Source organism: Saprolegnia parasitica (genome assembly GCF_000151545.1).
Source record: "Saprolegnia parasitica CBS 223.65 unplaced genomic scaffold supercont2.37, whole genome shotgun sequence".
NCBI classification, from domain to species: Eukaryota; Oomycota; class Saprolegniomycetes; order Saprolegniales; family Saprolegniaceae; genus Saprolegnia; species Saprolegnia parasitica.
This window is the reverse complement of record NW_012156431.1, coordinates 32492-57583: the sequence shown is the minus strand read 5'-3', so window position 1 is coordinate 57583 and position 25092 is coordinate 32492. Positions and strand designations below refer to the sequence as shown.

At 58.9% G+C, this 25092-nt stretch overlaps 11 protein-coding genes across 11 annotated transcripts; 8 read left to right on the top strand and 3 right to left on the bottom strand.

The window, feature by feature from the left end:
- Positions 1 to 1342, bottom strand: SPRG_08320 (hypothetical protein). The gene is made up of 3 exons (XM_012347564.1): positions 490 to 1342; positions 279 to 436; positions 1 to 227 (listed from the first exon to the last, which is right to left on the bottom strand). The coding sequence occupies exons 1-3, from the start codon at positions 1321 to 1323 to the stop codon at positions 17 to 19; spliced, it is 1203 nt and encodes a 400-aa protein (XP_012202954.1). The 5' UTR covers positions 1324 to 1342; the 3' UTR covers positions 1 to 16.
- A 1384-nt stretch (positions 1343 to 2726) lies between these two features.
- SPRG_08319 (hypothetical protein) lies at positions 2727 to 3456 on the top strand. Its single transcript, XM_012347563.1, has one exon. It carries the CDS (start codon positions 2732 to 2734, stop codon positions 3425 to 3427), a length of 696 nt encoding a protein of 231 aa, XP_012202953.1. The 5' UTR covers positions 2727 to 2731; the 3' UTR covers positions 3428 to 3456.
- Positions 3457 to 3627: 171 nt separating this feature from the next.
- SPRG_08318 (hypothetical protein) lies at positions 3628 to 4176 on the top strand. Its single transcript, XM_012347562.1, has one exon. The coding sequence runs from the start codon at positions 3652 to 3654 to the stop codon at positions 4033 to 4035; it is 384 nt and encodes a 127-aa protein (XP_012202952.1). The 5' UTR covers positions 3628 to 3651; the 3' UTR covers positions 4036 to 4176.
- A 644-nt stretch (positions 4177 to 4820) lies between these two features.
- Positions 4821 to 6927, top strand: SPRG_08317 (hypothetical protein; the record flags this gene model as incomplete). The annotated part of the gene is made up of 6 exons (XM_012347561.1): positions 4821 to 5343; positions 5394 to 5498; positions 5546 to 5927; positions 5977 to 6497; positions 6543 to 6625; positions 6676 to 6927. 6 exons carry the CDS (start codon positions 4821 to 4823, stop codon positions 6925 to 6927), a joined length of 1866 nt encoding a protein of 621 aa, XP_012202951.1.
- A 967-nt stretch (positions 6928 to 7894) lies between these two features.
- On the top strand, positions 7895 to 9186 carry SPRG_08316 (hypothetical protein; the record flags this gene model as incomplete). Its single annotated transcript, XM_012347560.1, has 4 exons — positions 7895 to 8521; positions 8571 to 8898; positions 8946 to 9047; positions 9110 to 9186. Exons 1-4 carry the CDS (start codon positions 7940 to 7942, stop codon positions 9184 to 9186), a joined length of 1089 nt encoding a protein of 362 aa, XP_012202950.1. The 5' UTR covers positions 7895 to 7939.
- An 11-nt stretch (positions 9187 to 9197) lies between these two features.
- On the bottom strand, positions 9198 to 10264 carry SPRG_08315 (hypothetical protein). Its single transcript, XM_012347559.1, has one exon. It carries the CDS (start codon positions 10245 to 10247, stop codon positions 9261 to 9263), a length of 987 nt encoding a protein of 328 aa, XP_012202949.1. The 5' UTR covers positions 10248 to 10264; the 3' UTR covers positions 9198 to 9260.
- A 1285-nt stretch (positions 10265 to 11549) lies between these two features.
- SPRG_08314 (hypothetical protein) lies at positions 11550 to 14129 on the top strand (the record flags this gene model as incomplete). Its single annotated transcript, XM_012347558.1, has 11 exons — positions 11550 to 11823; positions 11874 to 12016; positions 12066 to 12155; positions 12206 to 12516; positions 12572 to 12712; positions 12765 to 12787; positions 12840 to 12925; positions 13010 to 13066; positions 13117 to 13507; positions 13551 to 13636; positions 13989 to 14129. 11 exons carry the CDS (start codon positions 11550 to 11552, stop codon positions 14127 to 14129), a joined length of 1743 nt encoding a protein of 580 aa, XP_012202948.1.
- A 253-nt stretch (positions 14130 to 14382) lies between these two features.
- On the top strand, positions 14383 to 19941 carry SPRG_08313 (hypothetical protein; the record flags this gene model as incomplete). The annotated part of the gene is made up of 1 exon (XM_012347557.1): positions 14383 to 19941. One exon carries the CDS (start codon positions 14383 to 14385, stop codon positions 19819 to 19821), a length of 5439 nt encoding a protein of 1812 aa, XP_012202947.1. The 3' UTR covers positions 19822 to 19941.
- Positions 19942 to 19944: 3 nt separating this feature from the next.
- SPRG_08312 (hypothetical protein) lies at positions 19945 to 21258 on the bottom strand (the record flags this gene model as incomplete). Its single annotated transcript, XM_012347556.1, has 3 exons — positions 19945 to 19955; positions 20003 to 20408; positions 20437 to 21258. The coding sequence occupies 3 exons, from the start codon at positions 21256 to 21258 to the stop codon at positions 19945 to 19947; spliced, it is 1239 nt and encodes a 412-aa protein (XP_012202946.1).
- A 471-nt stretch (positions 21259 to 21729) lies between these two features.
- On the top strand, positions 21730 to 22217 carry SPRG_08311 (hypothetical protein; the record flags this gene model as incomplete). The annotated part of the gene is made up of 4 exons (XM_012347555.1): positions 21730 to 21741; positions 21791 to 21946; positions 21994 to 22059; positions 22104 to 22217. 4 exons carry the CDS (start codon positions 21730 to 21732, stop codon positions 22215 to 22217), a joined length of 348 nt encoding a protein of 115 aa, XP_012202945.1.
- A 1340-nt stretch (positions 22218 to 23557) lies between these two features.
- Positions 23558 to 24432, top strand: SPRG_08310 (hypothetical protein; the record flags this gene model as incomplete). Its single annotated transcript, XM_012347554.1, has 3 exons — positions 23558 to 23828; positions 23943 to 24213; positions 24315 to 24432. The coding sequence occupies 3 exons, from the start codon at positions 23558 to 23560 to the stop codon at positions 24430 to 24432; spliced, it is 660 nt and encodes a 219-aa protein (XP_012202944.1).
- Between the last annotated feature and the right edge of the window lie 660 nt (positions 24433 to 25092).

Genomic DNA, 25092 nt, shown 5'->3' with positions numbered 1-25092 from the left:
ACTCGAATCAATATATTTAATTGCGGCGGAAATTAGGTTTCGACGCGCCAAACCCGGGCTTCTTGAACCCGGGCTTGCTGCCGTACGCGGGCTTGTTGCCAAAGGCTGGCTTGTTGCCATACGCAGGCTTGCCATCGTTGGTGCGCGGCTTCTTGGCCGGGCGGTCTTCGACACCGTCCGTTGTGCGGAAGCGCTTGAGGATGCCCATGAAGAACGCACGGCGGTTGCTAGCAAATAAATCGACGATGAGATCTTGATAGCAAACAAAGAGGGCGTACATGACGGTCTCGTTCACACAACGGTTGAACTCTTCGAGCGCGACCTTGGCCGTCTCGTAGTCGAACCACGAGAGGAAGTCCGTCATGCGTTCGTCGACGTCGTCCTGCGTGAGCTTGCACTCGGGGTTGTCGACGTTCTTCTGGAGGAGCGCGCGGACCTAAGATTCGAGGATAGTATATCAGAACAAGCGCGATCAATAGAATGGAAAACCTTTTCGATCTGCTTGGCACTCTGCTTCTCGCGGAGATCCTTGATGCGCGACGTGCGGAGCTCCGACTTTTTGCCACCGCCGTTGGCCGTGAGCTCGACATTGATGCGCCGGCCGTCGAGAAGACTATGGTGGCGCGAGAGTGCGGCGCCGAGCGCCTTGCTGTCCTTGACCTCGATGAACGCCGTGCCCTTGAACTTGCCCGTCTTCTTGTCGGTCGCCATACGAACCTTGAGCTCGCCGGCTTCGTGAAAGTGCTTGCGGATCTTGTCCTCGGTCGCCGAGAAAGGAAGCTGGCCAAGGAAGAGCGTCAAGTGAATACGCTTCTCGTTCGGGTTCTCCTTCTCGGGCAGCTTTCGCTTGGCCGGACGGGGCTTGGTCTCGGGCTTGGCTGGTGCCTCACCGTCGGCCGTGGCAGGCGCGCGCTGGGCCGCACGCTGTGCAAGGCGGCGCGCCTTGGCGTTCATGCCCGAGGCCTCGTCCGCAGGGGCTTCGGTCGGCGTCTCGCGCGCCGCGGCACGCTTCTCCAAGCGGCGCTCCTTGGCCGTCTTGCCCGTCGCGTCCGTCTCATCCTTGGGCGCCGACGCAGATTTCTTGGTCTTTGTGACCGAAGGCGCGGCAATGACGTCGGCCACTGCCGGCTCTTCTTTCTTGGCCTTGGTAGCAACCGGCGTGGGCTTGGCAGCAACGGGCGTGGCCTTTTCCGGCGCCGGTGCAGCAGGCGCGGCCACAGGCTCGGGCACAACGACCTCGACTGCGGTCGCCTCCTTGGCCGCCAGCTCCTGCGCACGCTTGAGCTTCCGGCGGTCCTTGGCGTTCATCTTGGCGTCGCTCATGCTTCGTGGTGCGGAATCTATAAAACGCGTTTGTGGGCTGCCAATCAATTGCAGCGATTTCGGCCAATCGTTTTGCAGGATTCTTATCCGGACCCATGGCACGTAACGGCCATGTGGCGGCATATGCCATTTTTAATAATTAATTTCGGCATATGCCAGCCCAACGTATCTGCCGCTTGTGCAGGACCGAGGCCAAGCTCGGAGGCCATGCGCATCAGAACCAAGCGCAGCAGTACTGTATGCTTCGCCGGAATAAACGATAATCGCAAGCGTGTCTTGTGGTATGCATTGACCGCGAATGGCTTTGGACGCGCACGGAGCCACGGACATGGCCCGTAACTGCTGCCACCATTGTCCGACAGGACAGCGTGCGTCACGCTGGCGATCGAGTACGTCCTCTTTGTCGAGCATCAATGTGCGAATGTTCAGACGCTTGGACCAAGCTGTGTTCATGACCCACCTCATCCTCATCCTCACCGACCAAGCCTCGAGCCTTGGTCGAAGAAGTGGCGGTCTGCGACCAAACTTTTCTTCTGGATCAAAGACTGCTTGGAAAGGCGGCGCGGGATCTGTACCTAGTGTACATCGCGTAGGAGGTACCGGTCGCGGTCAATGAGTGCTGTCTCTCCTTGCCTAAATTTTTACATCTCATTACGCAGAGAGCAGTCGCGGGTCATTCCAACTTGACGGCTCTCTTGCACCACGTGGTGGTGGCAAAATCTCGGAGTGTACGGTGGACGCAATAAAATATAGCCACTTCATTCGCACCTCAACCGTCTAAACGCACGCAAGTTGCCATCACCGTTCGGTCTGTCTCCGTCGGCGCGAGGAAGCGAGATGCAGTGAACCCTCGCGGTTGCCGAGAGCCTCGACAAGTATAGATGGGTACGCGTGCTATCCACAACATGTTGGTCGTGAGTGACCTCGGTGCGATTCTACTCGTATTACCTAGACTGGTATTTATATGCACGGGTAGAGGTCGACGGAGCAAGATCAAAAATGGTAGGTGCCGTTGTGTACCTATTTCTCAGGTCCTACGATCTAAATCCTCGAAATCGCCGCGTGCTATAAGATCTTGGTGTACGAGCGATCTGAGTCAAGTAGCTTACTCACGGCCACGATGGGCGTACTTGAAGGCTCTTGCTACACTGATAGTTCGTAGCGAGCAGTCGTCTCCGCCAGTGTATGCACGAGACTATTGGTTGGTTCGCGGCGTGTATGCTGCCTTGCTCGACGAGGGTACGTGCTCAGCGTCTTGCGATCGGTCGCGCTGTAGCAACCTCGAGCTCCTGCTCGTGCCATCGATTGTTGGGTGTTTCTAGCCTATCTATTTTCGATACATTTAAATAACCGTCTGCCACCAACGCGCTGAAGTGGCGCGTTTCATCAGTTTGCTTTTTCCGCACTGATGCTGCCGCCTTCGGTCGGGATCACGACGACACACAAGCTGCCGCGGAAGCTCCGCCAGCAGCGCCAGCGCCAGAAGGCCCAGGCCGCGCACGAGGCCAAGACCGACATCGAAGCTTACATCGAGCGTGAAGTCAAGCGCCGGACGGCAGCGATCGAAGCCGAGGCGCGACGCAAGATCGAGCGCCTCCACTTGGCCTACGATCTGCACGTCAACAGCGAGATCGAGCGCTATTTGGAGACGTACGTGGCCGGCTCGCCGCGCGCCAGCGACGTCAAGAAGAAGCGCAAGAGCAATGTCCTCTCGCAGCTCTTCGCCAAGCACGAGGCGGACGAGCCGCGCCAGATTTCCGATCTCGACCGCTTCCGCGCCTACCTCAGGGGCAAGTCGGTGCGTCTCGCCGCGGACCTCCGCCATGCCGACGAAGCGCTGGCCACAGCCACGGACCCGACGGTCAGCGAACTCATCGAGACGATCGAGAAACTCCGTGTGCTCGTGCTCAAGCAAGACGAGCAGCTCGAGCAGGCGCAGTACCTCCTCCAAATTGCACTCGCCAAGGTCGAGAGCTCGGACGATATCGTTCTCGGTCTGGACCATGAGCTTGGGTGCATGGAGAACCGGCTCGAACGCGCGTCCACGCAGGTCCAGGTGCTCCGGCGGTCCCAGCGTGCGACGCACCGCGTCGGGACGGTCTAGGCGCTTCTTTGTGTAATTCTATTTATTGTCCAGAACAACTCGTCCACTAGGTAGTTGCTTTGCATCAACACGCTCAAGGCCGATGATGCAATCGCCTCGGATATCCCTCCGGGACGGACGCTCTGGTGGACTTGGAATTTGTATGCGTTACGCGACAGGCCTTTCTGAAGCTAGCCGAATCATCGCTGCCGTCATTTTCCAGTTGACCGCGAAAAAGCGCAAGCATGGTGCTCCCAGTGCTCATTGCAGGCGGCGCCGTTGGCGGCAGCTGCGCCGCGTACGCTACCTACCACACGGGCGAGTTTGTCGCGACGACGGTCGTTGGCGCCAAAGCTTCGCCGCCGATGACGGGCCTCGGCGTGCTCGGGGGCGCCGTCGCGTCCATCGCGACCTACAACGCGACGGCCCGCGCCCTCGCATCGAATGCCACGTATGCGAAGTGGACGACGTTCTCTGCGCCCGCCAACGTCAACGACTGGAACTTCAAGGACTTTGCCCGGACGTCGGGGCCGTATGCTGCGTCTCGGTTTGGCCTTGTGCTCGCGTCGGTCGCCGCGTTTGGCTTTACCCGCGTCGTTATCGATGCCGCCCGCGACGCCACCAAGTAGCTCCGTCGTACTCGTTCTGAATCGACAATGTATATTTGTACAAAGGTCCGCGGACGCAATAGATAGATAAATACCTAGGACGTTTCTTCGCGTGAATCAGACCAAGCAAGTGGCTGTAAGCTCAAGGCAGGAAGATTGTGCACGGAAGTATCCGACAGCATCGTGCTTTGGGACGCCGGGATGAGCGGTCAGCACGGTCCAGAGCTCCTTTTGTTCGCGAGCGGCACAGAAAGGTGCCCACCACCAGCCTCCTCCATGTGCCCCGTCAATTCTCCGATTTGGAGGCATCCACCAGCTCCGCCCGATGCAGCTTTTAGCACACTTGACTTGTACGTCCTCCATGAGCAGCATGGTCCTTATGGGCTCACTGCCCAAGGTCCTCGAGCCCAGAACGCAAATGCAGCGAAGAGACGCGTGCAATTGAGATTGGTGTTGAGATTCGCCAGGAGGAACTGGTAGTAGTACGTGCAATTTGAACATGTCGCCGCTATGTTGGCCATCGAGCGCGAGCCGCAAGGGAAATGAGCTCGAGATTTTCGACGTTACCGGTGTCGGCCGAGCGTCACAAGCCCGTTTGGCTGATTGTGTCGGTGTGAGAATTGCGGCGTCGTCGACTTGCGCTGCGTTTGTCGGTGTAGCGTTCTACCACCTAGTACACAGTGAGGGCGCATTCAGTGGGGCTCACGAGTTTTTTGCCTTTTTGGATCGAATCATTCGTCCATTGAGAGACGAGACTAGGGCTGACAACCTCATCAAGACAGCGCCAAGAATAGATTCGAGTAGCCATGGCCGACGACGACGAGCTCGAACGGGGGGCGCACCTCAAGCTAGCGCAGCGCCACCGGGTCGTCGTGCCCGGGACGTTCCACGGGCCACGCGTGTGGCAAGCCGACCTCCACTCGCCCGGGACGCTCGGCGCGGCCTCGGTGACCTTTGCGACTTCTGGCAACCTCCCGAAAGAGAGCAAGCTCGTGTTAGTGTTTCCCGACACGGGCTGGGGCTTCCCCGACGTGCCGCTTGTCATCGTTGCAGCGTCCGCAGGGCGTCCGTCGCCGCGTGCAAAGGCGGTGTGGTACCGCGCCACCAACACGCTCGAGGTGACGACCCTCGACGAAGACATCGAGGCTGGTGCCATGATCACGCTCACGGTGGCCGGTGTCGCGACGCCGGCGTGTGCGACGCCGGGTGGCGAGCTTGTCGCCACCACGTTCGAGAAGAAACGAATTCGCAACACGGTGCCACCTTCGATTCGTGGCGGTCACGTCATTGACGGCCCGACACGCATGACGATTCCGTCGCTCGTACCCGGTGCGTCTCGGAACCTCCATTGGAGAACGATGGGAGAAAGCTGCTTGTAGGACCGATTGCTGGGGAACGCCGTTGGATGCCCCTCAATTGCTGCCCGAATGCAGTGGCAGACGTGCTACTGGATTTGAAAGTCACAGGTTCAGTTCCCAAAGGCGGTATACAATTCAAAAACTTTGGTGCAAAAGGGCATATCATGCGATAGGAAAGATCCTCGTTGAGCTCGCCCCCGACGGCGGCTGGGACATGGAGGCGACACCAAAGGTTTCACTCGACGTGCGACCACCGACGTCGTTGCAGACCGTGGGTCCTGTCGCCATCACGGCGACGTGGCACAAGGACCAGCAAGCGCTCGAGATGCTGCTTCTCGACGGTGCGATCCCGATGCAGAGCACGATCAAGCTTCTCGTGCGCCAAGTGCACAACCCTGTTGGCGAGCGCCCCGAGGCGATCGCCCGCGTCACCACCCTCGTCGGCAACGGCGGCGTCATTGACGGACCGGTGAAAGTCACCATGGCGCGCATTAGTGAGCTCCGAGAGCTCGACTTTGCAAAGGCGTCGGAGGCCTTTGCCCGCCACAACCCGAAGTCGGTGGTTCGAGCGCTCTTCGCCGACTAACAGACGCCATGCGACTAGGGACGGTCTCTTGACGCTCGAGAATGTGGTCGCGGCGTTCAAGGAGCTCTCGATTCGCACGAGTGTCGACGCGTTGCGAACGTCGGGGCTTCAGTGCACACCCATCGAGGAGGCCACTTCCGCGACCACGGCACCGCCCGTGCACAAGAAGGGCGAAGCCGCGCCCGTCGTTCCGCCCACAATCACCCGCGACGGCGTCTCCCACGAAGCATTCCTCAACTACTTTACCACCGTGTATACGCCAGCATTCAAATTCGGGGAGGAGCTGCGCACGGTCGCGGGCCGAGGTCTCCTCCCGCGCCTCCGCGAGCTGGCGCTCAACGGCTGCGACGTCAACGCCAAAGACGGTGCGGGATGGACGGCATTGCATTATGCGGCTGAACACGGCGCGCTCAAGGCCATCCAGGCCCTCGTGGAGGCTGCCCCCGCACTCCACGTCGACGCTGTCGACGTTGCGGGGTGGACCCCGCTCATGTGTGCGGCCGCCAACGGGCACATCACTGTCATCTCGCGCCTCCTCGGTACGACGTCGTCTTCGGCTGTACACACTTCAAAATGTTGAGTAGAGCTGGGGGCGGATGTCAACCACAAGAGCAAGGAAGGGCGCACGGCGCTGCACTGGGCAGCCTCCCGCGGCATGGAAGGCGCGGTATCGAGCTGCAAAGTCGGGTGGGTCATGCAACGCATGTCGTATTGTAGGTGAGCTTTCTACTACTGGGGGGTGCCGAGATTGACGCGGTCGACCGGTGTAAATGGACCGCGCTGCACTGCGCGGCGGTCCACGGCAACGTCGGCTGCGGCAAGCTCCTACTGGAATATGGCGCCGACCTCGCGACGAGTGACGCGCTCGGGCGCAGCGGATGGACGTACTGGGACGCACCTGCCGCTGCGCTTCTGCAAGGACACGTTGAAAAACTTCAAGCCATGGGCATGCTGGCCAAGAAGAGCTAATGGTGTCGATATTACAAGAAAGAATAATGTAATAAAAGAAAGAAAAAAGAATGAAGAAAAAAGAATGCACACAAAAAATGAGCAACAGCCGGATTAGTGAAGCCACTTATCAAAACCGTCTTCATCGCGGGAAGCGCGTGCTCACGTCAGCTGCCACGTGCCCCATGACGTCAGCTCCTGACGACCTGCAGGGTGCTACTATTAGCAAAGCTGCAAAGAAGGAGCGATTTGAATCCTGGTCTGGAGCCAGCCACGCAACGCGAGTAGTGTACGTCACTGCAGCCACAGGAGGAGGCAGCACCGCGTGCACCTTGCTGGTTTGCACTGCGATTACGCACCACAGCCATGCATAGGTAATCGATCACGTACACAAAGACGGACACAGAACCCCGTCGATCGTTGGCGTATAGTGCGTACAGTCGTAAGCGTAGCTACGGACGTCGATAGAAAGCAAAGAACGATGGACCACCTCTGGTGGCGCGGGGCGAGCGGTCATCCGTGCCCCGTCTAGGTCACTTGCTGTGCTGTCGCGTGTGCTTCATTTTTGACATTGCCGCGACGTGTCACAAGCCCTGCAACGCTACCGATGCGGCTGACTTGAGGTGGACAGGTGTCGGGTCATTTTTGGTGGCGTCCCGTCGCCGCACGTTCCAGCAACGTTCTCGACGCCCACACGAGGGAGCAAAGGCTCGTTGTGCAGTGACACGGTTGCAAGACGAGCTCGCTACCCTCGGTTTCTGACGCCTATCCGTGCGGGAACGCCATCGCGGCCCTTGCGGAATGAAGCTCGTCAAGAGATGTCATGCGAGAACGTTCCTCGGCCTTTCTGCGGCACACTTGTAATCGCAGCTGGGCGTGCCACGTGGGCAATGCTAGCGCAGCGGATGGCTCGCGTGCCACCACTTATGCAGCTTGGGACAGGCCGGATCCCATCGTAGAGGATTATTGGGTATTCGTCGTGTCATGGGCGACAGTAGTAACCAGACGCATTTTCCATTTCACTCGCTGTCCCATGATCACCCGACAGTTTGCAGCCGTGGTCGCTGCGTTCATGGCCACCACGTCTCTCGCCAGCTCTGTGGCGCGCTTGCCGCTGACGATGACGCCACATGGCCTCTCTTGGGAATGTACCGGCAACGTCACGCTCAACAACACGGTGTACGCTGTTGTGCCCGATACAACGACGACGGCCGTCACCGTTCCCGGTGTCGCGGCGTCGAGCGCCTTTAGCATCGGTAGCAGCAGCGTCGTTGCTACTACAACGTCCTTTGGCAACGACGGTCGCCTCGGCCTCGGTCGACCGACCACCAACACGTCGGGGCTCCACGGCGTCGACTCGTTCACCGTGTACCTGGCACCGACGCAGAGCGCGGTCGTATTCAACGGTCTCGACGACGCCTACCATGCGCAAGCGTCCTTGACGCCCGTGTTATTACCGCTGTTGTTGCTACCCACGCCGGTGTGGACGGTCGCCATGTCGAGTCTCGCGTTCGAAGCCGGCGCACCCGCGGCCGCCTGCGCCAACACGCTCTGCCCCGTCGCCCTCAACGCGACGCACCCGACCATTCAAATGCCAAGAAGCCTCTTGCTCACGGTACGTGTTCCGCTTTGGGCACCGGTTGATCGCTCAAACAAGTGGATAGATGGCAGCGCGGTATCTCTCAACGTGCGCTATGGTTGATGGCCTCTACGTATGTCCGACCACGGTCGCCTTGCCGACGCTCCGCTTTACACTGGGCGACCCATCAACAACTTTCCTTTTGACACCGGAGCTCTACACGGACGCCGGACGACGACGACTGCTGTTGAGCGACGGCGAGAGCAACGAGTGGATCTTGGGTCTTCCCTTCTTCCAGCGTGTTCCAATCACATTCTCTATTGCGGGCCGGTCCGTCACCTTACACTGTCCACCGGGTAGCGTCCGCGTGCGGCCACTCGATGCTAAAGCGACGACGTCGGCGTCATCTTTAGGTACTTTGTATACCTTGGCGCTTGGCTTGCTCAATCTGTCTCTGCAGGCAATCAAGCCCCGTCGTGGGCGGTGACGCTTCTTCTCGTGGTCTCGGTGCTCATGCTCGCAGTGAGCGCTTGGTTTATCAAGGCGTTCCGCGACCACAAAGGTATAGACAACCTGTCCATTTTCAATGCATATATGGATGCCCTTTCTGATGAGATGTCCTAGTGAGTCTCCAACGCCGCTTCTCGGTCGAGTCGACATGCCTCGAGAGCCCGTCGTGTATTCTCGTCACCACGCCGTGATGTATGAATAATGTGGTCGCGCACACAATGACAAGTTGTCTTATTTACGATGTTTCCGAAAATGCGACGACGACCTAGTCTTTAAAGACAGGCGGCTTGCGCGTCGCCATGGCCGTCATGGCTTCGGCCAAGTCGGCGCTGTACAGCATCGCCGAGTTCCAAAGCTGGACTTGGTCGAGCGCGTCTTGGGTCGAGTGGTCGCGCTGGTACTGGACGACCTTCTTCACACCGCGGATCGTAAGCGGACTCTTGGCCGCAATCGTCGAGGCAAGCGCGGTCGCGTGCTCGAAGAGATCGTTCACATCCGCATGGCTCTTGAGGACGAGGCCCATGGACTCGGCCTCGTCGCCAAAGAAGCTACGGCCCGTGTACGCGAGCTCCTTGGCCCGTTGCTCGCCGACAAGGTTCGGTAGGCGCTGGAGCGTGCCGACATCGGCCACGATCGCGAGGTCGATTTCCTTGACGCTAAACTCAGCGCTCGTATCGCAGAGGCGGATGTCGCAGGCCGTGACAAAGTCGACGGCACCGCCGATGCAGCTACCGTGGACGGCGGCAATGACCGGCACACGGCAGCGTTCAGGAGCTGAGATGATGCGCTGGAAGCGCGCAATGACACCGAGAAGCGCCTCACGCTTCCGACCTTCGCACTCAAAGGACGTGATGAGCTCTTGCATGGCCGCAAACACGCCGAGGTCCATGCCCGACGAGAAGCCGCGGCCCTCGCCGCGAATGACCACCGCGCGCACCTCGGGCGTGTGCTCGATGGCCTGGAAGAGCACATCGAGTTCATTCCACATCTGCATGTCGAACGCGTTGAGCTTCTTTGGGCGATGCAGCCGGACGTTCAAGACGCCGTCCTGGACACCGGCGTTGCCGCTGGTCGCCGCGCCGTTGAGCGACGACGTGATCGCAAGCGTCTCGAACGAGAGGTCTTGCAGCTTGGTCACCGATGCCGTCGGCTGAATCCACTCGCGCAGGAGCAAGATGTTGGACGCGTCGCTGCGCCAGCGGCGGAGCGGGCGAGCGGCGAGCGGCGAGAGGCGACGGGTGATCGCGTGCATGTCGAGGACAATTGGCAAGTTGCGTGTTGACACAACAGCCAAGATTTGCTTCGTATCCGGACATCCGGATAGGGAGAAAGGCCATTGGGCGAAACGCCGCAGCTTCAACATCGGTTGAAGATTGCTACAGCATCGTCAAGCGCACGATGATGATACATGGCCGGTGCTTTCAACACAGTGTGGCAAATCACGCTCTTGTACGGTGTCATTAGTGTATGACGATCTTGTGAGCCTAACGAGGGCGCCAACGACCCATGTAGTCGCACCCAGCTTAGCCGGCTCGAAGCCGAAGCCGAAATGAGTCGAGCGGAGCCGTGGGCCCATGACGTTCAAGTGGTTTCTTGCGGACCGCGCCGCTTTGGCGTACAGTGCGTCGAGTCGTTTACACCCGAAATGCTCTCGAAAGTCTTCTCGTCTTCGGTGCTGCATAATACATGCCCTACATGCGCGAGACCGAAATGAGAACGTACTACATGTGAGCTCATTTTGTCATGTACTGCACGTGCCACAGGCAGAGCCCAGACAGCACATCAATCCCCAGTGGGCTCTCTGTTAAACCAGAGAGTTTGCTACCAGTAATATCGCGAACGATTCGACCACGATAACCTTCCACTAGCAAACAAGACAATGACGCTCCCACCGCATTTCTGGAAAACTGCGGTACCGTTGCATAGTCCTGACTACTGGTTTGCCACAAAGAGCTTGGGTTTACAAGGTACACTACAAATTATAATATTACAAAACTCTAACCACAGCGCTGTTCAGGCCGGCAGGAGAGTAACACAGTTGGTAAAGTCGACGTCATATATATGGCGTGGGCATAAGCCGCCAGCGCCGGTGGCAAGGCCACACCCGCGTACAAAGCGGCAAGTAAAAAGCTTACTTGAAGTCCACCACTCACGCAGGGATCAAAGATTTCCAACACCATACCACCGCAAGCGATGATGTGCCGCACGACCTTGCTGGAGGCTATGCAGGCGTACAGTCGGGCACATTCGGAATACCCGGGCCGACGTCACCGCCACATGCTTCCGTTTTCTTAAGTAGATTTTGAGGCCGATCGCCACGGCACCGCTCGAGACAGAATCTGGTGTCGTCACCAGTGTTTGATGCAGTGTTTGCGCTCGCCGTTATCCGCGCGCGGTTGAAGCGCCGTGCGTTTCATTTTGGCTAGGGATGGATCCGATCGTACCGACGCCGGATGCTGCTGTCAGCACCGGCTGCCGGCAGCGCTTGCCGCCGCTGCCATCTGCGCGCCCCGAGATTCAACCGCGTCGCGAGAGCCACTTGCACGTCATCAAGATGGGCCGAAGTGCGCGTGCGCTCTCGGTTGGGCTCGTCAAGGCACCAGTGGTATTGCCGTCGAACAACGACGACGGCGATTCAGGAATACCCGCCGACATCACGGAGGAGCTCCGGGCCGCGGCACCCAACATGGGCCGGGACATGATTGCACTCTCGACGACGGCAATGCCCGTCCAAGTGTCGATGACGCCGCAAGAAGAAATGCAGACGCATGTGCATCTGGAAGCCGCGCTCAAGGCCTCCGATCCCGACATGCAAAAGGCTTCTCAAGGTACGACACAGTCCATGGACCTCTATGTCATCAACTCTTCTGCTACGTAGCTGGACCCAATGGGACGCAGCGCGTGGCAAAGGAGTTGATTCCGGTCCACCACCGCTGGGTCTTGCATCCGCACGGCAAGGTGCGACTGCGCTGGGACGTGGTGTGCATCGTATTGATCTTTTACAACGCCTTTGTGGTCCCTGTATTACGCGCCAAATTCGATCCCGAAATTCTATCAATGTATCGACTAGTTTCAAGTGACGTTTGAGACCAACATGCCCGAAAGTGCAAACGAAGCCATTATCGACATTGTCCTCGATACTTTTTTTGCGATCGACATTGTAGGCACACTTACCGCGCTTATGTGCAAGGACGGATTGTCTTTGTTTAGGTGAGCAATTTTTTCACAGCGGTCGAAATCAAAAACAAGGTGCACTTTACACGCCGCGTCATTGCGTGTGACTATCTCAAGTCGTGGTTTTTCGTCGACGTGGTCTCGAGCTTTCCGTTCTCGGCGGTCGTCAGCGACGCCGACCCCGTCCTCTCCAAAGCCCTCAAGCTCTTTCGTCTGCTTCGGCTCCTCCGATTGTTTCGAATGCTGCGGATTCTCAACCGGCTCCAGCACGCACTCTTGATTCGCTCAACGATCAGCAGCCTGTTTCGCTACTGCCTCACCGTGCTTTTCATCTCGCATTGGTTTGCGTACGCTCGTTTGCTTGATTTTTCCCGATTTTCTCGATTTTCATGTTGTTTTTAGGTGCATTTTCTTCTGGGTCTCGTTCCAAGACTCCACCTACAGCGACCCGCCCGTCAACACGTGGCTCAAGTCCAAAAACCTCCTTGACACATCGGTGTGGGATCAATATGTCGCTGCCTTGTACTGGGCCATTATGACGCTGTACGTACCGATGACGATGCGTAATCAAGTTGGTTAATGCGATGGCATCTAGCGCGACAGTCGGATATGGCGACAGTACGAATTGGAATTTCATTGTTCCAGCACGGATGGTTGATGGCATGTCTAGTCGCGGGCGTTAGCCCCAACGAGCGCTGCTTTTCCATCTTTGCCATGTTTGCCGGCGCTGGTATCTTTGCGTACGGTATCACCAACGTACGTTTTTCGTTTTCTCAAAATCTCTCATGTTGACGAGATAAAAACCCGCTATTTTGAACCGTACTGAGCGCGGCTTTATAGATTGTGTCGCTGGTCTCGAGCTTGACGGCGCACGAGACGGCGTTCCGAGAGAAGATGGTATGTGTGTCATCGTAGCGCTTGACATGGCTGTAATGCATTGCTCTTAGGACGAAATCAACGAGTATATGGCGGCGCGAGACCTGCCGCGGCACTTGCGCGATGAGATTCGGGATTTTTTTCAAAATGCACACAAGTCGAAAGAAAACGACCTGCAGCAAGAGCAAGAACTGTTGAACGAACTCTCGGCGATGCTGCGCTCCAAGATTGCGCTCGCCATCAACGACCACTTTTTGTGGAAATTTCCCTTTTTCAAAGGCAGCGACCCCAACTTTATCTTGGATCTCGCGCTCAGCATGCGCATGATCTGTTTTGCGCCGTTCGAAGACGTGTGCGTCGAGGGCGAGCTCGGCCACGAAATGTTTTTCGTGTTTCGTGGTGCCGTTGAAGTCATCAAGGACGGCGAGCAAATCACGGTGCTGGGTGAAAATCAATATTTTGGTACACGACCCTACCCCTATAAAGTCCCAACTGATGGAAATAGGCGAAATGGCGATTCTCAACCGCGATTGCAAACGCATGGCCACCGTGCGCACACTGTGCTTTTGTGAACTGCGCATGCTCTCGCGCGTACGCTTCCTGGAAGGTAACGACGAGTTTTTCAACTGCGATTATTTTCAACTGCGTTTCACCAATCTTGCTGATTTTGCTGATTTTGCTGATTTTGCCGATTTGAAGCAAAAGCTCGCCAACTACTCCAAAGCCCGTATGAATGGCGCTGCACTCGTTAACACGGCCGTGCAGCCGGATCGTTAACACGGCCGTGCAGCCGGATGGCTCCAAGTCCGAACCCAAGGTCCGTCGCAGGTCCTCGGTGATACCAAAGGCCCCTGGGTACCGGCCCAATTGGGCCACACCACCGCCGACCGAACCTTCCACAGCCGAGAGCACGAACGCAGTGAGCGCTGAAATGATGTTGCAGCTCGACCACATCAAACGCGTCCAAGATGTCCTTGTCGCCAAAATCAAAAACATGCACGCGATCCTGGATCGGATGCCCGTCGTCGAGGCCCGAGCTGCCGGTCCAAGCGCCGCGGCGACAACGACCAATATTGCTGCATAACGTTATGCAAACAAAGTACGAAAAACAGATCTCCATATCTCTATCGTTCCGCTCTACAAAACATCATGGTAATAGACCCCTGGGTCGCAGTCATGAAACTACTCGCTGATATTTTAAGGGTTTACCCTACCCCGTCTCGGTCATATTGCACCATACCTTGTTTCCGCCAATCGTCATGCACGGCGACAATCCAGCAGCCAATCAGACGCATTGGCGCCCGAAAGTGCAACCGCCGGGGACACAAAACATTTTGATGCCCAAGGAGCGCATCACGCCGGCAGGATCCTCGGGTGCGCCGCACCGCCTCCGTGGCTCTCAGCGCCTCGAGGTGCTGCTCGGGTTCGGCTACCTCTACCTCTCGCTCGCTACCGGCGTCTGGTACCTCTACATGCTTGCACCCAGCATGCAAAACGATCTCTGGTGGGCCAACTACAACACGACCGGCCACGAGTCGTTCCTCGCCGACATTGCCAATATCGCACTCACCACGTCAGCGCGCGGCGCCCTCGATGTCTTTGGCCCGGCCGCGACAACGAGCAAGCGCTACGACGCGTCCGTCGCCTACACCAGCGTCTACCCGACGTACGCCAACCAGCTCATCCTCTCCGAGTGCGTCTCGGTGCCGTACGCAGTCGGCAACCTCCGCAATCTCTCGGCCGCATGGAGCACGCGCATGATGACGCAGTACTGCTGGGTTGACTTTGATCGTGCATATGAGCTCGCGCACACGGATGGTCGCCAGCGTCGGTGCCAGCAGCAGTACGCGTCCAACGGCGCCGTGTACCTCGAGAGTGTCTTGCGTAACCTCGTGTGGGACGATTTTATCGCCATGTGGGGCGGCCCCGGCAACAAGTTTACGATCACGATCCAGAACGGTTTGGTGGGCTTGCCCGGCGGCCAAGCGTGGCTCGACGCCACCGCCAGCGCGCGAAGGACCACGTCGATTGCGGACGAGATTGAGCGCTGGGAGAGGTTTCACCTGTCGTACTTTCAGCTGCAATGGGGCAACAAGCGCGGCCCTGGCGTCACCGAGACCATGCTGCTCCAGAACGCGATCGGCATGCAGCAGCAGTTTCAGCTCAAGAACACGCCGCTTCTCAACGGACCGTGGACGTCCATGATCATGTACTGGCGTTTCCTCAACGACATTTTCGTGTTTCAAAAACCACCCCGAAGTTTGGTGCGGCAAGCGCCCGACTTTTTTGGCCTCAACTCGACCCTCCATGGCGCGGCCATCGATCTCGAGGCGTACCAGGGTCTCTGTCCTGGTCCTGGACGTTGTGCCAACCAAGTCGGCGTCTTTCACTCGACAGTCGGACCCTTTATCAGTGTCGACATTTTCTACGTGGCGCCACCACCAACCATTGCGCTGGCCATGGCGGCTTTCCAGCGCGACCTCGCGTTGGCCTCGATGTCGGTGCAGACGGAAAGCCTTTCCGTCGTGTCGACGCGTCCCGTACCGCCGGCATGGACACCTGGCTACGCTTACTATGGCGGGAACCCCATGTGCACCAACAACGCCGTCCGGTCGTTCGTGCAGCAGTCGTTCGACTACAGCGATGCCTGCGGAACGCCCAAGCCGCTGCTTGTCACACACGCACCTGACGCGCTGCTCTTCAGTCTTGTCGCGTCACCCAATATCCCGTCGGCAGCGATTTGCGCCTCGCAGAATGTGACGCAAGCCGCTTGTGTCGCCTCAATTGACGCAGCACGGGCCGTCGCGAAGCAACTGCCGCCAGTCTCAGGAACCACAGCGACAGCCATGGCCGCGATTGCGCCCAGCGTCGCGCCGCTTGGCGTGAGCTTGATGCAGTACGCCAAGCAAGTGAGCACAGGCAACTGGGTGCTCTTGCAGCACGCTCTGCTCTCGGACCCGACCTGGAGCGTGTTTGGATACCTCTTTCTTCTCGACTGGGCGACGGGCAAGCGTGAAGTGCTTTCGTTTCAAGGCGACGTCACCTCGCTCGTCCTTATCTCCAACGAGTACGCGCCGACGACGTTGGCGACCCCCTCGAACGAGCTCAAGCAAGCGACCAAGGTCTTCTACTACCTCTGTGTGTACACAAGCGTGCTCTTACTGCTCGTGGCGTCTCTCTGCACGTTTTACGGGGCGCTCAGCGGCTTTCACCTCGCGGGTCGCAACTTGTTCCGCTTCAACCGTGTCGTGGGCTCGGTCTGGATCGGCCGCCCGCTGCTCATCGTGCGCGGCGGCACCGCGATGCTGCTCCTCAGCACGGCCCAAGTGTCGTTGGTGGCAACGGGCCACGGCACGCGGTTCGCCTCGACGCCGCGCACACTCGTCGAGACGATCGTTGTCGCGGGCGAGGCGACGTGGATCACGTACGTCCTCAACGACATTTTATTACTGGTGGTTCCCCAGCTGTCGGCCTACTACGCGCCAATCAGTAGCTGCGCGCTCTGGCTGGTGTACATAGTACTGGACACGTCGTCGCCCGTCGAGCTCTCGGCGACGCTGCATCGGGCGTGCAGCAGCACAGACGTCGACTACTATATTTCGTGCACCAGCGGCCTCGTTGAAGTGGGCAGCACGGCTCGCATCACACTCTTACTGTGGCTGCAGCTGCTTGTGATTGGTCTTGCCCTCTGCGCTACGGCGGTCGTTTTACACCTCCGCGGGTCGCTCGCCAGCAAAGACGACATGGCGTCGGACACGCCGTTTCTCATCTCGTCGGCGACCAACGCCTTCTTGACTACCATGGGCGAGACGAACGTCTGGGCGATCGACCGCGTCGCATGCATCATGGCCGGCCTCGTGCCCTTCACGCTCCGCCGAAAGCACTTTACGTTCGACCTCAAGTCGTGGCTCATCGTCAAGGACACTGTGTCCGTGTACCAGTCGGGCAAGACGACGATGGTGGAGACGCCGCCGCTTGGGCACAGCATCTCGTCCGGGTCGCTCTTGCTGCTCTCGGGTTCCTCGCCCCTCGAGCGCCACAGCTGGGATCGGCCACTGGCGCTCGCAGGACTTGTCTACATGACGGCAACCATCGTCGGATCGCTCTCGTACATCAACGTCTCCGACGTCAATTTGGCCAATGACATTTGGTGGGCCAACTTTAACAGCACGGGCGCCCACGCTTTTATCGCCAACTGGTACAACGAACAGCTCTATCTCAACGCGAGCTACACGTCGTTTGCGCTCGATGCACCTAACATCTCGCACACGTCCTTGTATGGCGCGCCCGATATCTTCGTCACAACCGCCGCCAACTTTGGTTCGAACCTCCAACATACGCAGCTGAATAGTCTACCGGCCGTCATTGCTGGTCTGCGGACCATGGACGCTTGCATCCATGCGCCATGGATATTTACGCAATACTGCTTTCTCGACTTTCAACAGACGTGGCCCATGGCCAACTCGGCGCGGCGCCAACAAAGGTGTGCCAAGATGACGACCAACGGCGCCGTGTACCTCGAGAGCCTCCTTCGCAACGTCGCTTGGGCCGACTGGCAGCCGTGCTGGGGCGCCGCGTTCCAAATTGCTTTCGGCAACGACCTCCAAACCTCTTTGGACGGCCAGCGCTGGCTCGCACAGATGCAAGCGTCCAATCCTTTGTCCGTTGTGGACGAAGCCACCCACTGGCGCGCGTTTGGTATCGCGACGTACGATGTTCAGTGGCAAAACTACAAAAAAATCGGTCTCCTCAGCTCGTACAACGTCTGGTCAGCGTACAACACGAAGGCGGCGTTGACGCTGCAGGCGCTCAACGGCTCGTACCAGTTCAGCGCGCAGACGACATTCAAGGCGTACTGGGCCCTCGCCAGCGACTTGGCGGCCGTGACGTCCAACAGCAGCGGTATCGGCAGTCTCTCGCTGCTGCGGTCCAGTGCCCGCTTCGCCTTTGCCAACACGTCGCTCGAGTCGGTGCTCATCGCCAACACGACGCTCTCGGCGCCGTTTGGCGCTGGTTTTAGCTTTGTCCAAAGCATCCTCGGACCCTTTGGCTCGATGGACATGCGCTACGTCCGTGCACCGGCGTCGGCCCAGCAGCTCCTTCTGCACGTTCTCGGCGCCCTGCGGAGCAGCGCCTTGCGCTCCAACCAGAGTCAGTCGGCGTATCTAAGTATCTTTGTGCCCGACTCGATGTACCCCGTGCCGCAGCCGTGGCTCAGCGCCAAGCTCCTCTCGTACGGCGGGTCGCCGCTCTGTCCCGACCTCGGTGCCTCGAGCGGACTTGCGGTGACGACGGGCTTGGTCAGTCTGCTTTCGTACAGTGCGCGCTGCTCGAGTGCGACGGGTGCGCAAGCAAAGATGACGCCGTCGCGAGAGCAGGTGGTCTTTTCTCTCGTGCTCTCTGGCATCACTGCTGCCAGTCCCATCACGGCCATCTGCGCGGCGGATACGAGCGGGTACAAGGCCTGTCCCGACTACCTACGTGGCGCCAGATCGTACCTCGACACGTATCTGCCTGCCGTCGACTGGGCACCCGAGGTGGCCGCCACCATCGCGGAGACGACGGCGCTCAACATCTCGCTGCTGCAGCTGACGCGCACCAACAAGACGTCGCCGCTTACGTGGTCGCAACTCCCGCTCTTCAACCCGAGCGACACCCACTTTGCATTCTTTGCGTGGTGCTACATGGCCGAGTGGCTCCAAGGGTTTCGCGAAGTCGTGGCATTTGAGAATGACGTTGGCAGCGTCACGCTTCTGACCGACCAATTGCTGCCGCTCCAACAAGGCGTGGCGCCGTGGGAGATCCCGACGACGATGGCCACGTACGCTCGGACCGGCGCCATGTACGTGACGCTCGTCGTGCTTTCGATCGCGGTCTTGGCGTGCGTCTACATCATCGCATCGAGAGGGTATGCCGAGGGCATGAACATGCTCGAGCTCAGTCGCGTCGGTGGCATCGTCTGGGTCGGTCGCCCGCTGCTCTTTCTGCGATCGCTTACCGCCATGGCCGTGCTCTGCACCGGGTCGCTGGACCTCCAAGTGACTGGCAGTATGAGCTACCTTCACTCGACCGACGTGCCGTGGTACAAGACGTGTCTTGCGGCGAGCGAAGTCTCTTGGCTCGTCGCGATAGTCAACGACGTCTTGATGATCTGGACCAAAGAACACACTGCGCTCTACGTGACGCCCAACGGGCTTCTCGTGACAGGCGCGACGGCGCTGCTGAGTATGTTGTCGCCCGTGACGCACACGGCGACGCTTGGCCACACGTGTGCGATTGCCCACGTCGACTTTCAGATGGTGTGCACTGGCGGCGAGGTCGTCATTGGTGTCTGGGAGCGCGTCGCGCTGCTTGTGCTGCTGGTCGGCGTTCTGAACGTCGTGACGTTTGGGCTCGTGCGCTGGCTCGTGCGCAAGCCGCCAACGAACCGCGCCGAGTCGCTCTTGCTCTACGCGGGCGCCAAGTACCTCTTTCTGAGCACCAAGTGGATTTACAAAGACGTCTACTACCTCGACCGCGCGTCTGCTGCGCTCAACGGGCTCGTGTCTGTGCGCTACAACGGGATCTATTACGGCCTCGACATCAAAACGTGGCGAACGTTTACGCTCACACGACCCAACGTGGCAGAGATACCGTCGACACACGCGTTGTTTACGCCGGCGATGTACGCACTGCCGTTGGACAACTTGTCTGCGATTGACCAAGCGATCAAGAAGAGCCAACTGGTGCATGTAAAATCCAAGGCAACCTCGGGCACAAGTCGAGGCGCCACATAAGAGCCAACGCGTGCCTCATTCGGTGGCTGTGATCCAGGATATGATGGCGCACAGTTGAGGAGGAACGATGTGCATTAGAGCATTGTCTATGCTTACGTATTGGTGGTCATATTATTACGTGTTTTAGTGATTCGCTGTCCCCGACTTTGCCCATCGCGCTTTGCCCAGGAGCCGGTCGTACGTTGACGGCTCGAGTAATAACCGGCGTATTGCCGACGTCCACCGGCGTGTTGAAGACGGGGCCGAGGATACCGGCAACCATGCCCGTCACGAGGGATGTTGGCTTTCGTGATCTCCCACACTTCAAAGCCCGTCATGTCCTTGACGTCGCGAAGACTCACGGCGTGCTCGTGCTCGACGCAGAGAACGTATGGCAGCGCGTACGACTTGAGGACGATGCGGTTACCCGACTGGAGAGTGCGCTGGGCGTTGCGTACACCGGGCGCCAAGGACGAGTCGGCGTCGGCGCTGAGCGGCAGCGTCCCTTTTCCAAAGAATTCGTCCTTCTCGCCGAGCCGCCACTTTTCGGCGTTGGACATGATCGGGCCCTTCTTGGTCGTGATTGCCGTGCCATCGATCGAGATGAACTGGCCCCGAGATGCAGTAGATGGCGACCGTGTCCGTGTACTTGACGCGCCCTTCGTCGCTGCGCAATGTCACGTTGACGAGCACAAAGATCTCGTCGACGTCGAAACCGGCGCCACCCGCGTCCACGGACGACACGAGCTGGTTCGTCTTGGCGTTCACTTGCGAATGGCAGCGAAGACACGAGATGTTGCCGGCGCGGATGCGGATGCGCGTCAAGAGGTAGAAGATGTCGCCGCCGTGCCCGTGGTCGCCGGTGCCGAGGCGAAACACATGCGACGGCGCGCTCGAGGCCGCCGACGTTGCCGTCATGTGCATCGTCGTCGTGCGCGTCTTGGTCGTTGCGACGCTGCTCTGGCTGTAGCTCGAGCCAAGTCCTAACGACGACGACGACCGGGACTCGAACGTGAACTGCGGCGCCTTGTTCGAGCTCACCGACATTTGGCTCACGGCGTCGAGCGTGTTGAGCAGCATCGAATTCGGGCTCAGCGGCTCTTGGGGCGCCGCCGCCGGCAGAAACATCGCCGTGCGAGACTCGCGAAAGCTCGAGTACGTCGACGCGCTGCTTCGCCCTGGTGCCATGGTCGAGTCCAGAGTCAGTCGGCTGCCCGGCGTCAACGGGTCTGTGGTCCCATACGTCGTCGTCGTTGTTGTTGCTTGCTGCTCGGACGTTGTCATACGGCTCGTGAGCGGCGGCTTCTTAAAGTGCATCGTCGTGCCGGACGCCCGCACCTCGCTGGTTGCCGCCAACGACCGGACAGGTGTCTGGAACAGTGGCACCGCGGGCTCGGGCGCGGCCACGGGGGCAGGTACTGCCGACGTCATTGCCCGTCGAGGGGGTAGCTGGGGCATGTTGAGGGTGAGCTTGGGCTTGGGCCGGAGCCGGGTCCGTCCGGTCCATCGCCCCACGCCCGTTCTCCCGGTTTGAAATCTCGTATCTGGAGATATCCAGTCAAGAAGGCAGATATCTAGTCGACATCTTTTAGTCTAGCGGTATAGACACTGGTTTACCACCAGGTAGATCAGGGTTCAAGGCCCGGTGAGATCCCTACTTTCTGATTTATCCTATACTGTATTTTCATTGGCCAAAAAGGGACCAATCGGTTCTGCAATCGGATGTGTGAATTCTTGTTGCCGGCCATGACGACAACCGACGCTGTCCTCCATGGCCTCTTCCACGCCATGCACTAAGCGTACCCTTGCTTGGACGATGTATCCGCCGCAAGAGCTTTCGCAGAACGCGATCTTTCACAAGTGTCGAGCTATCCGGATACCATAACCGGTGCCATCATGTGGAAACGGCCTTGTCATTTTCAATTGCTCATGGATCGCCAGGTACAAGGCTGGTCAGCCCTGCCGCGTAGTCACAGTGGTACCTGCACAGGAGCACGACCAGCAGGCGCCTGGCCGGCGCCGCCTCCGCAGCGATGGCCCCGCGGAGGCCCCGCTGCCACTACGTCCGCAGCGCCTCGGCGGGCCGCGCCAGCGCACTGAGGAGCAACGGAATGACGACGGCATGGCGCGAGCGCGGCGCGACCTGGTACACCCACGATACACCTTCGCATGCTCATCGCCTCGATTGCGTAGAATCGCCTCATCGTGAGGAAGGTTGCGACCGCCCAGCGCCGCGTCATCGACGCATCGCCACGCGAGGTACACATTGTGTTGTCTACCACGTCGCTTACATGGAATGCTAGGAGTGGCCAGCGTTGCGCGCCGTCCACTCGACGTGGGCGTCAAGGGCCCCAACTGTCTTGGCCATGTTCAAGCCACACGAGTGGCCCGTCGGTGCGTCACACGACCACCAGTAGGTTGCATGGCCTGTATATGCATTGCGCTCGACAAGATAACGACGTACTCGTAGATGCTCGTTTTGTTTCGAGACCATCGAGCCAGGGCAGAGCGTCATTACTCTGCCCTGTGTGCATACTTACCATGCCACGGAAATCAAGAGCTGGCTCCTCCAGCATCCCACGTGCCCCATGTGCAGTATCCCGGTGGTTGAATTTCCTTGATTTCCCATGTACGATGACTCTAGTAACATGAACAAGACGATATTTAGAGTACTTTCTGTGCTTTGCTTGAGAGCCAATCGTCGGGACGGATGTGCTCCCACGCACTCGAGAAAGTCTAGTCGCCGCACCAGCGTCTGTGACAAAGCCATGTCGTGCGCAGGTCGTCGTGGAGCCGACGGGAAGCGCATGGAGAACAAATAGTCGTAGCTTGGCGACGGGGTTCGGGAACGTCTTTTCCATCGCAAAACCTTTGGTCGGGGCATGGCGGCTTGTGCGCCACTGCCAAGCGCCCGTCCGACCGTGCTTCTGGTTCAAAAGAGCAGTGCGTGGTCTACGATGTAGAGGACGGTAATTGCCAAGCGGCAGAAGCGATGCAACTGCGCATGTAGGTCGTGGGCTCAGGAATTGGTCCGCGCCGAAAACCAAGTCGGCGCGAAACACTGCCTACGCTTACGGTTGACTTTGCGGTCCAGAATCCAAGACGCGGGTGAGAGTACCTTCTCGTTCGAGCAATCGCATTCTGGCCTCCAAGACCCATGCTTCGTTGATAAATGTAGCACTCGGTTGAGATACACTGCAACTCATTTTGTGGCTCCGTCAAACGCCCAGACTTGACGAACACCGTTTCTAGATTGTTGGATTAATGGTCAACGCTGCGACCTATCAGGTCAATCTTGCACGCATCTCCATTGCCTCAAGGCGTCCGAGCCGTCGATCGCCGAACTTGGCTACGTCGGCGTCGTCACTATGGTTGTTGGCGTGACTCATCGTTCCTCCTGATTCTCAGATGAGGTGGAAGGGGACACGACCTCACTGGCGTGCCCTTGCCGTGTCGACAGCTTCAGCGTGGCACGGCTCCCCTTAAATGTGGCATATGGATCCTGCCGGTCCGAGGCTCATACTTAACGTTTGTATGCTGCGACCATCATTCGCGCACATCTCTGCTGATGGGTGTTTGTTTTAAATGTGCGCGCATCAACCGGAATTTAAATTGCATGCGTCGCTGCGCGCGACTGTTACACAATGTATACCACTGGGTGTGTCGCTTGAGGTGCATGGAATAAAAATTCGCCTTGAAGTCGCTAAAAGTGGCATCTGCACCACGTGACGACGCGCTTTGCCATTCGCACATTTCGATGGCACCCGGCAAGCGGAAGGCGGCGCTGGTGAGGGACGCGGCGGCCGAGGTCGTCGCGGCTGCTTTCAAAGGCAAGGGGTTTCCGCAAGCAGAGCTACACAAGGTGTTCGCCTCGCACAGCTCTCGGAACGAGGACGGCGTCTGGGTCGTGAACGAAGCCCTCCTCAGCGGCAGACAAGGGGCTGCATGGCGAACGTTGAAGGCCCACTTGGCGACTCTTGAGCAAGACAAAGCCATCATCGCCCTGCATAATGTCGCTTCTTCGATGAGTTCCAATCCTATTGCAGTTTCCCAAGAGTATGACCGGCTCTCTTGGTCGCACTACTTATATTCCTCACATAGGTTGAGGAACATCACCAAGCGTCACAAGCTTGGGGGGTCAGCGTCACCCGCACCCTCCACAGTCCCGGCTGCGTCCTCCACGGCCTCGCCCGCGCCGCCCAAGACCCCGGCCGCGTCCTCCGACGGCCTTGCCGCGTCGAAGGACGACACGAAGCCCAAGAGTGCTCTTCGCATGACCCAGAAGACGCTCAACATGGATTCGGATGCACCCGTCAAGTCGGCTGCACCGACGCCGCCGTCTTTCAAGTCGCCCGGCCCTGCAGTCGCGCCGATGGCAGCGGCGACGCACCAAGTCAACTGGACTCCACCGCCGTCTTTCAAGTCGCCCGGCCAACCACTGCCGCCGCGGACGCCTAGCAGAGTCACGACGCCTCAGTCGATGCCGCCGCGTACGCCGATTCGGCTGCTGCAAGCGACGCCGACGCGCACGCCTCGGTCGATGCCGCCGCCTCACCGGGAGGCGAAATCAAGCGAGCACGACGACGAGCTGCTGGGCCCCTTGCCGCTCTCCCAGAGCACGGGGTCAAGTGAGTCGTCGCAGGAGTTTCACATGGCGCTCTCGGCGCAGAGTCCCGTCCCGGTGAGCGCGCGTGCCTCGGTACCGCCGGCAACTCCCGCACCAGCGCCACCGCCGCCTGCAACGCTCGATACGCTGCAGGCAGCCATCGAGGCTCAAGGTGCGGCCATGATGGCCTCCATCGAGGCTCTAGGTGCGGTCATCAATGCTCGATTCAATCGCAACGACAAGGAGCTCCAGGCGATGCGTATCCGCCTCGACGGTGGCGGCATCTTGGAGCAGATCGGGCGTGTGTCGCTCGACGAGCGCCCCCGACAGCAACCTCGCCGTGCAGCGAGCGATTGCCAAGTTGTCCGACATCACGGACATTTTTGAAGTCTTCAAACACCTTGTCGGCCGACGACAAGGCCAAGTTTACTGCGATCATCAAGAAGTTGATGACTTGTCCGAACAGCTGCAAGCCGCCGACGCTGCGTCCCGCGCTGCGGTCATGCAGAGCATTGGCGACTTGTCCAACCAGGTGCAAGCCGTCGACGCAGCGACGCGTGCGGCGATTCTTGCTCGCATGGACGACTTTTCCGGGGAACTCGAGGCCACGCGTCGTGCGACAGCGGCAACGATTCTCGAGGTGCGCCCACTTTGCGTATATCGACGTCTCATGTACTTGTGTAGTC